The 10,860-nt window shown below is 41.5% G+C and overlaps 1 protein-coding gene across 8 annotated transcripts in view; it reads left to right on the top strand.

Annotated features, from left to right (window-relative positions):
• Positions 1 to 2,801, top strand: part of ubtf (upstream binding transcription factor) — a 73,122-nt gene extending 70,321 nt beyond the window's left edge. For all 8 annotated transcript variants that reach the window (XM_043675181.1, XM_043675182.1, XM_043675185.1 and 5 more), the window contains one exon: positions 383 to 2,801. In XM_043675181.1, the coding sequence (XP_043531116.1) occupies positions 383 to 493 (111 nt within the window). In that variant the 3' untranslated portion in view covers positions 494 to 2,801. The remainder of the gene's footprint in view (positions 1 to 382) is intronic.
• Positions 2,802 to 10,860: the final 8,059 nt, after the last annotated feature.

Here is a 10,860-nt window from a genome sequence, read left to right as displayed (position 1 = left end):
TGGGACGCTAAATGTCTTCAAGGCAGAAATTGATAAATTCTTGATGTCACAAGGAATTAAGGGCTACGGGGAGAATGCGGGTAAGTGGAGTTGAAATGCCCATCAACCATGATTGAATGGCGGAGTGGACTCGATGGGCCGAATGGCCTTACTTCCGCTCCTATGTCTTATGGTAATGGTCTCTGCCTGGATCTGTAAGTGATTCTCCAACTAAATGAGCTTTGTTTCTGCTCAACTTCACTTAGAAATTGCAGTGACTTTTCATTTTTCATTTGAAACCCATATTCTTGCCAGGTTTCCCCTCTTTGATTATTTTTAATAATAAAAATGTGTAGTGCTAATAACTCTTTATTACTAAGCATCGTCTGATTTTTCTTTCTAGAATGCAGATGATGATGATGACGATGACGAGGGTGAAGATGATGAAGAAAATCAGTCTGACAGCAGCAGCAGTTCTTCATCAGAAGAGTCCTCTGACTCAGACTCTGACTGAAGTGCTCTGCTTTGATCTTCCAGGCAGTACTAAAACTATCAGCATAAAGAGCCCTCATGCCCGCTACCAGGACTGTTTGAGACAATTGGCAGAAGCAGACGTTCTAAAATCTGATGTGATCCAGCCATCATTGTCCAGTCAGTTCCACGGACAAATTAACTGGGCTTTCCTGAGTTGTTTTCAACTCATTGAAAACCACTAGTGATGCAAGTAAGAATGGACCAAATGGAGAATTTGTAAACAGTTTTGTTTCTACTAGAAAATTCCTGTTACAATCATTCTGAAATGACTCTCCATCCATGTACTGCTGAGTGATATTCAGGGCTCAACTTTTTAAAAACTGACATACTGATTCTCTGGTATGGTTTGGAGTACATCTTACGTAATCAGAAATATAGGCACACAAGATCAAGGCATTTGTGTGTTTGAGTGTGAATTCACTTACTGCATTCAAAGTTGGTGTTGGGTTTATCAGGTCATTCATACTTGCATTGCAATGCTTTGAATTTTTAATTGTTTTAAACAAAAATATGGTCACTAAAGTTGGATCCTGCCTCGTTTACCTGCTACCAGTTCTGGTCCACTGTTGAGTTTGTTTTGCATTTCAGCAGAACCGAAATATCGGGGTGGTTAGATAGCAAGTATCGAAGCCATGAATTCTTTAGTATTTCCATAAGCGGGGTATCCTGATCTTTTACTTTGGGAAGGGCAGGGCATGCTTTTCAAGGGCAAGGGTTGGGCTCCTCAGTGGGAATGACCAGGATCAGATCTTGTGTATAAGCACAGGCTGATCTGATTCAGTGAAGGGTATTTTGTGATGTTGCAGTTTGTAAATATGACATGTTTTTTGAAGGAGATTTCAGATTCCCTATTTTGTGAATTACATCTCTCCTTCGTAATATGAACAAAGTCATTCAGTGGTCTGCACCAAAGCAAGTGCTCGTTTGTTTTAACAGCAGAGGATAGAACTAAGCTCCTGTCGCCCAGTGCCCTTCAAAATTGCAAAGGAATCTGTTGTCCTTACAAGCCACTTTGTTCTGGTTACTTAAAACTTTGTTTTTCTGCATGTGTAGTCTTTCCTTAATGTGTTTCCTTATGGAGGATGTGACTGCATTACTGCAGAGAAGCCCAAGTATTTTGTATCATTTTAGTCTGTCAATCTGATTTTGAAGAGTCATAATATTGGTGCGAGTTGATCTTGATGTTCTAGATGCAGTTTAAAGCTTGCAGCGTAAACTGCAAATAGCATTTTTGTATTTTTCAAATTCTGTTTTGTCACTTCTGAATGGAATGTACATTAGCTCTCTGGTCATCAAACCAAATGCAAAGCATATTGTGAGAAGTTTTAATGAACAGTTTCATCCTCCTTTGAATTGTAGAGTTGAAAGATTGTACTGCCGGAGTCCTTTTTCACAAGAGACTGCACAGAGCTGCTGGGGTCGGGTCCTGTATATAACTCCCTTGAGTTTGGAACACTACAGTACTGACATCTCTTTTACAGACAAGCTCAGCACTTTCTTTTGCATAACTCATAATGAGACTATGTTGTGTTTGTCATTTCTTTGCACACCAGAATTAAGGAGTAATTACAAATTCAGGGATTGAAAAAGAATCTCTCTCTTCCTAGCATGGGAAGTGATGTGAATAAGTTTCTAAGTCCCAGCTCATTAAGAAAGAGGCACAATCAGAATCTGAAGTCTCAACAGCTAAACCGTGCCCTCCATTATTTTCTCATCATTGTTAACCTGTGAGAGATTAGCATGAGAGCAGAGGGAAAGGAGGGGAGAACCCAAAGTAACTGAGCCTTTTACTGACTGCAGCTTTGCTTAAACTCCGGATCATGATTTGAATACCTTGTCAGCTTGTGCCCATTTCAGAGTGGGGTGGATGTCTTTTAAAGGGTACTGAAAGAGGCACTTTGTTGTACTTGTGTTGGGTTTGAATGAGGATGTATGGTATCTGTATATAATGTCGTTTGTATTTTGCAGCTTTACTTTTCCATTTTATTTTCTGATTCTTACAGTAAGGTCAGGAGCACTGGGCGTGTGTACTGTAAGAGGTGAAATGAGTGCATTTTTGCACTCAATGTGAAATTGTGCTAGTAACCCATACGTACCATGTTACTTTTAGCTTCTGTGATCTTCTGGGAATTTTTCTAATATTTAAAGATTGTTTTGTAGAGAGAATGCCTCACTGATTTGTATTTGCTGATTCTTGTAATTTGATGTTGGAACATCTGAAACATTTTATAGGGAAAGCGTTCCTTTTGTTCAAGTGGTTATAAGCAACCATTAAAAATATGAAAACACGGTTGCTTTATGAATACCATTATTTAATACATAGGATAATTTCATAGGATTTTGGCCATTGTAATGAAGTGTAGCAGTAAAATGCAAATATGCTTCATTTCCAGCTGCCACATTTTCTTCAGTAATCGCCACAAATGGAGACTGATGTTCAAATTCCCAAAACATACTGTACATTTTCTCTTAATGAGAATTTGTAAGGGAGAACTTAGGAATGGTATCCTTTATGGATGGATTCCTTGTAAAGGCTAAGTGTTTATTTCAATTATACATTAACAGGGTACATTTCAATAAAATACTGCAATACGTTGCAACACTTTCGGAGTGATGGAACACCATTTCGAAAAGATGACTGTTCATCAAATAACAAAGTTGTACATGTGGGCACCTTTTTCATGGCTTACAAACATCGCAAAACAATTCAAAAATTACATTGCCACTGCAATTACACTTCAAATGTAAAGAAATGATGAAGCCACTTGATATATAGTCTGTCAAAGTGCAATAAATGATCAAATGGGTAGTTTGAAGTGTATTGAGGCTAAATATTGGTTATAAAACACAACTGATCTCTTCAAGTAGTGCAATATCCACCTAAGGGTACAATAGGGACATTCAACAACTCCTTTCAAAAACAGTTGTCTGTCCAGATTATGTACTCAAGTCTCAAGTACAACTTCAATCATGACCTCCTGACTCAGACAAGAGTACTACCAAGTGCCAAAGCTGACATCTGGTAGCTCATTATATATTACAGTGCTATCCATTGAGCTGTTGCTGTTGAATTATGGTAAGCTACTGTGAGGAAGAGGGGAATCTATCCCTGTTAATGATTCAGACAGTAAAAACAAAATCAAGTATGTTGAATCATTTTTCGTCTGGCACAAAACCCACATCAATGGCAGCAACACCATAGAGCAGAACATGGATTCAGGTTCAGAGCACGATGAATTTATAATTACCATTAGAGGTGAGACATGGAGGGAAGAGAATGAAAACTAGTCAAAGAGCACCATGAATATTGCATTGGTCCACATGCTCAAATAAGAGAATTGAAACAGTTGAGCAATTTTTCCCTAATTTGCAGGAATAAGCAATCTTGAGGATATAACAATATTGTCAATAAAAAAAAAACTAAATACAAGGTTTGATTTTTAATTCTTACTGCTGGGTGAGAGATCTTAACTCTTGAACAATTTGAAAAATCAGAAGGGCAATACTTTAGAATATTTTGTGTGCACAAATATGGAATTATAGACAAGCAAAAATTGATCTTACACCAAAAATGACTACTGTTTGTTGATGTTCACAGATATTGTGATTGTTGTTGGGATGTGAATCTGAATAGGAATCTGGTTTTCCTTGTTATGAGACAACCTATTGCTCCTCCTTTTCTTATATGCATCTGGTTGTATTCTGGGACAACTGAGTGGAAATATATGGTCAGAGTTCCAATTGTCTATCTAAGCTATATGTCATCAAACATTGCAGACTGGTGAAAACAGCAAGAGTTGAGCTTTCTGATATTGTGCAGGAAATTAACACTTGGATCACATTTGTGATATTCCACAAAATGGACTGCAATTTGGAAAATGTTCTTGCCTGCTTTATTAGAAAAACTGTTAAATTAAGGATGAGACCTAATGAATTACTAGATACATTAACTCTGCGTTTTCCCCATAGAGCTGCCAGTCTTCAGTTTCACCAGCAACTTCTGTTTTAGTTTCCATTCTCCAGCATCTGCCATTTTTTGTTTTATATTAAATTGCAGATTGGATTCATAAACCTTATTGTGATGAGTATGGAAGATTGAGGGGGGTGTGCTCTATTATCTCAAATGTAAGGATTTGATGTAGCAGGAAAACGTCCCCCCCAGGAGAGAAGCTAAAACTGAGGGGATATTGAGAGGATCTAGGATTCCTGAGGGAGATCAGGCACCATTCACACCAGAATAATAGAAATCATGAATTTTGTTTCCCCTTAAAGCTAAGGATGTTGTGACAATTGGTCTTTGGTTTTTGTTAGGTAAGATTATTGAAACATGAAGAAACGGGAGGTTAAGACTTGGAACATCCACTATCTCAATGAATGGTGAAGCAGAGGTGAGAGTTGTTCCTGTTCCTATAACGAGAATGTACTTAAGAGTCATACAAAACAGAAACGGGCACTTCAGTCCAATTCATCTGTGCTGACCTGACCTAGTTGCGTTTGCTAGCATTTGGCCCACATCCTTCGAAATCCCTCTTGCTCATGTACCCATCCAGATTCCTTTTAAACGTTGTAATTGTACCAACCTTCACCACTTGCTCTGCCAGCTAGTTCCATACATGCACCACCCTCTGCATGAAAATATTACCCCTCAGATCCTCTTTAAATCTCTCCCCTACCCTCTGGAAAAAGACCTTGGCTTTTCATTTTATTTATGCTTCTTATGATTTTATAAACTCCTGTAAGGTCACTCTGGGGGGAGAAAAGTCCCAGGCTCTCCCAAGAAACCCTCCAACCCCAGCAACATCCTTGTGAATCTTTTCTGCACCCTCTCAGGTTTAACACTGAGGGGAAAAAAGAGATGGTGTTTTCTCTGCATTTTGCCAAGTGAGCCATGAGGATACAAATGCTACAGGAAGGACAGAAAGGGAGGTAAGAGAGGAGGGGGAATGGTATTTTTGATAAGGGATAGCATTACAGCTGTACTGAGGGAGGATATTCCCAGAAATACATCCAGGGGAGTTAGTTGGGTGGAACTGAGAAATAAGAAAGGGATGGTCACCTTATTGAGATTGTATTATAGACCTCCTAATAGCGAAAAATTGAGAAACAAACTTGTAAAGAGATCTCAGCTATCTGTAAGAATAATAGGGTGGTTATGGTAGGGGATTTTAACTTTCCAAACATAGACTGGGACAGCCATAGTGTTAAGGGTTTAGATGGGGAGGAATTTGTCAAGAATGTACAAGAAAATTTTGAACCAGTAGGTCTCTACTACAGAAGGTGCAAAAGACCTATTCTTGGGAAATAATGCAGGGCAGGTGACTGAGGTGTCAGTGGGGGAGCACTTTGGGGCCAGCAACCATAATTCTATTAGTTTTAAAATACTGATGGAAAAGGATACATCAGATCTAACAGTTAAAGTTCTAAATTGGAGGAAGACTAATTTTGACAGTATTAGGCAAGAACATTCAGACGTTGATTGGATGCAGATGTTTGCAGGCAAAGGGACAGCTGGAAAATGGGAAGCTTTCAGAAATTAGAGTCCGAGATGTACAGCATGGAAACAGACCCTTCGGTCCAACCCGTCCAGGCCGACCACATATCCCTACCCAATCTCGTCCCACCTGCCAGCACTTGGCCCATATCCCTCCAAACCCTTCCTATTCATATACCCATCCAACTGCCTGTTAAATGTTGCAATTCTACCAGCCTCCACCACTTCCTCTGGCAGCTCATTCCATACACGTACCACCCTCTGTGTGAAAACGTTTCCCCGTAGGTCTCTTTTATATCTTTTCCCCTCTCACCCTAAACCTATGCCCTCTCGTTCTGGACTTTACCCTATCCATGCCCCTCATAATTTTGAAAACCTCTATAAGGTCAGCCCTCAGCTTCTGATGCTCCAGGGAAAACAGCCCCAGCCTGTTCAGCCTCTCCCTATAGCTCAAATCCTCCAACCCTGGCAATACCCTTGTAAATCTTTTCTAAGCCCTTTCAAGTTTCAAAATATCTTTCCGATAGGAAGGAGACCAGAATTGCATGCAATATTCCAACAGTGGCCTAACCAATGTCCTGTACAGCCACAACATGACCTCCCAACATGAACTCTGTGGGAAGCTAGAGAAGTGATTGCTGGGCCCCTTGCTGAGATATTTGTATCATCAATAGTCACAAGTGAGGAGTCAGAAGACCAGAGATTGGCTAACGTGGTACCATTATTTAAAAAAAGGTGGTAAGGACAAGCCAGGGAACTATGGACTGGTGAGCCTGACATCGGTAGTGGGACCATTATTTGAGGGAATCCTGAGGGACAGGATTACACTTATTTGGAAAGGCAAGGACTGATTAGGGATAGTCAACATGGCTTTGTGCATAGGAAGTTATGTCTCACAAACTTGTTTTTTTTTGAAGAAGTAACAAAGAGGATTGATGAGGGCAGAGTGGTGGACGTGATCTATATGGATTTCAATAAGGCATTTGACAAGGTTACCCATGGGAGACTGATTAGCAAGGTTAGATCTCACCGAATACAGGGAGAACTAGCCATTTGGATACAGAACTGGCTCAAAGATAGAAGACGGGGTGGTAGTGGAGGGGTTTTTCAGACCAGTGGAGTGCCACAAGGATTGGTGCTATGGTTCTTCATTTATATAAATGATTTGGATATGAACATGGAAGGTATAGTTAGTAAGTTTGCAGATTACACTAAAATTGGAGGTGTAGTGGACAGCGAAGAAGGTTACCTCAGATTACAACGGGATCTTGATCAGGTGGGCCAATGGGCTGAGTGGCAGACGGAGTTTAATTCAGATAAATGCTACATTTTTCCTTTATTGATCAGAGTATTGAGTACAAGAGTTGGGAGGTCATGTTGCGGCTGTACTGGACATTAATTAGGCCACTTTTGGAATATTGCGTGTAATTCTGGTCTCCTTCCTATTGGAAGGATGTTGTTCAGAAGGGTTCAGAAAAGATTTACCATGATGTTGCCAGGGTTGGAAGATTTGAGATTTTGGGAGAGGCTGAATAGGCTTGGCTGTTTTATCTGGAGCGTTGGAGGCTGAGGGGTGACCTTATAGAGGTTTATAAAATCGTGATGGGCATGGATAGGATAAATAGACAAGGTCTATTCCCTCGGGTGAGGGAGTCCAGAACTAGAGGGCATAGGTTTAGGGTGAGAGGGAAAAGATATAAAAGGGACCTAAGAGGCAACTTTTTCACACAGAAGGTGCATGTATGGAATGAGCTGCCAGAGGAAGTGGTGGAGGCTGGTACAATTGCAACATTTAAAAGGCATTTGGATGGGTATATGAATAGGGAAGGTTTACAGGGATAGGGGCCAAGTGCTGGCAAATGGGACGAGATTAGGTTAGAATATCTGGTAAGCATGAACGAGTTGAACCAAAGGGTCTGTTTCCGTGCTGAACATCTCTATGAACATCAAATAAACATAAATATTAAATCTGTTGATAAACTCTAAAATCATTGAGACATTTGAATGACAACTTTTTATTTTCTCCCCAGAAGACTAAAAAGCAGCCCTAAGTTCCTATAGCTATATTTCCCATTCCTTTTCTTATTGGAAAGACAGTTAAATTAAGAATTAGTTCGAATGAGTTACTGGATACCTTAGCTCTGTAGGGTGATAGCAGAGTTGCCAGGCCTACTCAGTTTCATCAGTAATTTTTTGTTTCTGTTCTCCAGCATCTGCAGTTCTTTGTTTTATATTAAGTTGTAGATCAGTTGCATAAAGCTTATCATTGAGAGCATGGAAGATTGATGGGGTGAGCGCCATTGTCTGAAATGTGAAAAGATTTGATGTTGTAGGAAACCCTCCCTTTAGGTGGGAAGCTAAAACTAAGAGCATATTAGAGTCTAGGATTTCAGAGGGAGACCAGGCAGAACTTACAAACCAGCGTAGTAGAAATTTCACTTTTCCAGCCACATTCAGGTATTTGAGTAATCTGAATCCAGGCAAACAAAAGTTTAGTATCTTCACATCAGAGTCACTTTTAATATTAGTTTCGATTTGGCTTCTTTAGGACTGGAGATAACTAGGCTTCATCCAAGTACTATCTTCCAGTTGAGCTCAGTCTTTACAGACCGGTGCTAGGATAAAGTTCAACAATTACAAACACTAAACTGTTAGTGAAGATGAAGGTGAGGTCTGAGACCAGTCTCTGACTGACTTGTATGTAGCTTTGTACTTTACACAGCAAGGCCCTAGAAGTTATACCTAAGTTGGTTTGCATCCAGCTCCAAGAACAGTCTGAAAATTAACAGATACCATTAATAGATGTCTATGAAAATACTGTATTTGGGATCAGAATCTCACCTTGTATTTGTTCGATAATCATACTGGAGTATAACATGTCATTCGACCTTCATATGATGGTTCTCTGAGCTTATAGCAGCGTTACCAAGTTATCCAGGCTCCTTTTCAACACAATTCGGCCTTGGCCCATTGTGCTCCTTACAGCAAGGGTCCACTGCAGGTGACAAGTTATATCAGGCTCGGTTTCTTTCGAAGATCTAACGTGGTATTTGACTTCTGGGGCAGCATATATAACCCAATGCACGAATCGTTCGATTTATATTCGGCTACCCTGCTCAATCACTGTTCTAATTAATCGCCAACTTCACAAAAAGATTGAGGCAAATGTGCTTTCTGGCAGAAAGAAATATAAGGAAAAGTTACAGCTTTATTCCATTCAATGCTTCCCTGGGATTTGGAACATTTCTTCACAATATGATATTCATTGCATTTGAAGAAAATACTTTGTATAAGTTGCATATCAGCCAAGTAAGTTTAAATGCATGAAGTAGCGAAGTTACTGTGGACAGTTGTTAGTATCATTTACAAGAGCTGCATAATAGATACTAAAACGACTGGAATATTTTACTTTACCGGGAGAACGTAGATGGGAATACCCTCAAGAAAACGCGAATGAAACCTGGAATTCTAATTGTTTGCTGGAGTCACGAGAACGCAGAAAATCCTACTTCATAGGGCACTGTTCTTTGTTCAGATATGAACGATGTGTTGGATCTCTTAGGACGACACGAGACATGCCACGTTCTGAATTAAAGCGATGGTACCAGTATTGTATTACACCGAGGATGGAATAGTGTGTCTTGCATTAGCGACAAATACGCACATTTTAAACGCCTTCAAGATGCAGTGTTTGGATGGGGGCTGGAATTGGAACACTTTCCCGCTGCAGGATCCAACTTGCATTAATTGCAGTTAAGTGTTTCAATTGCTCCTGCTCCGTCTGGGAGGTGGTCACTATGCAGCGAGAGACATTCCCATGGAGCGGGGGGGATGCCACTTTTCTTTCCAAAGTTAAAAATCACACAACACCAGGTTATAGTCCAACATGTTTAATTGGAAGCGTCGCTCCGAAAGCTAGTGTACTTCCAATTAAACCTGGTGTTGTGTGATTTTTAACTTTGTACACCCCAGTCCAACACCGGCATCTCAAAATCATTTATTTCTAAAAGCAGGTTGCACTTTGTTAACGGTTCAATGTTCGAATGCAAGTGCAGTCTGTTTCTAGTAAAGAACTCTCCTGGCCAAGTGAGGGCTGTTGGGACCCCGGGAACTGGGTGCAGAGCTTGTGGCCGTTTTTCTGTAACCTGCCTCTTGAAGCAGCATTACTCGCATAGCCAAGGGAGGAGTCTCTCTGCAGCCTACCTGGAGCAGTGAGCGACAAAGGACCCTCTACGTGGCCTGCCCTGGAAGCAGCATTGTTCCCTTAGCTCTGGGTCAGTGAGAGAGAGAGGGGGGTCTCTGCAGCCCGCCCTGGGAGATGAGGTATAGATGGTTGTCTCTACAATCCGCCCTGGAGGCAGCATTGCTCCCCTAGCCCGGGGTCAGTGAGGGATACAGGGGTCTCTGTGCAGCCTGCCCTGGTAGAGTGAGGGATAGAGAGGTCTCTCTCCAGCCTGTCCTGGGGGATTGAGGGCTCTCTCTGCAACCTGCCCTGGGACAGTGAGGGATAGAGGGCTCTCTCTGCAGCCTGCCCTGGGATAGTGAGGGATAGAGGGCTCTTTCTGCAGCCTGCCCTGGGACAGCGAGGGATAGAGGGCTCTTCTGCAGCCTGCCCTGCGACAGTGAGGGATAGAGGGCTCTCTCTGCAGCCTGCCCTGGGACAGCGAGGGATATAGGGCTCTCTCTGCAGCCTGCCCTGCGACAGTGAGGGATAGAGGGCTCTCTTTCTGCAGCCTGCCCTGGGACAGTGAGGGATAGAGGGCTCTCTCTTTCTGCAGCCTGCCCTGGGACAGTGAGCTCTCTCTTTCTGCAGCCTGCCCTGGGACAGTGAGGGATAGAGGGCTCTCTCTCTCTGC

The sequence above is a fragment of the Chiloscyllium plagiosum genome, chromosome 33 (assembly GCF_004010195.1).
Source record: "Chiloscyllium plagiosum isolate BGI_BamShark_2017 chromosome 33, ASM401019v2, whole genome shotgun sequence".
Taxonomy (NCBI): Eukaryota; Metazoa; Chordata; class Chondrichthyes; order Orectolobiformes; family Hemiscylliidae; genus Chiloscyllium; species Chiloscyllium plagiosum.
Note: the sequence above shows the minus strand (reverse complement) of the source record. Positions and strands in the feature narration are given on the sequence as shown.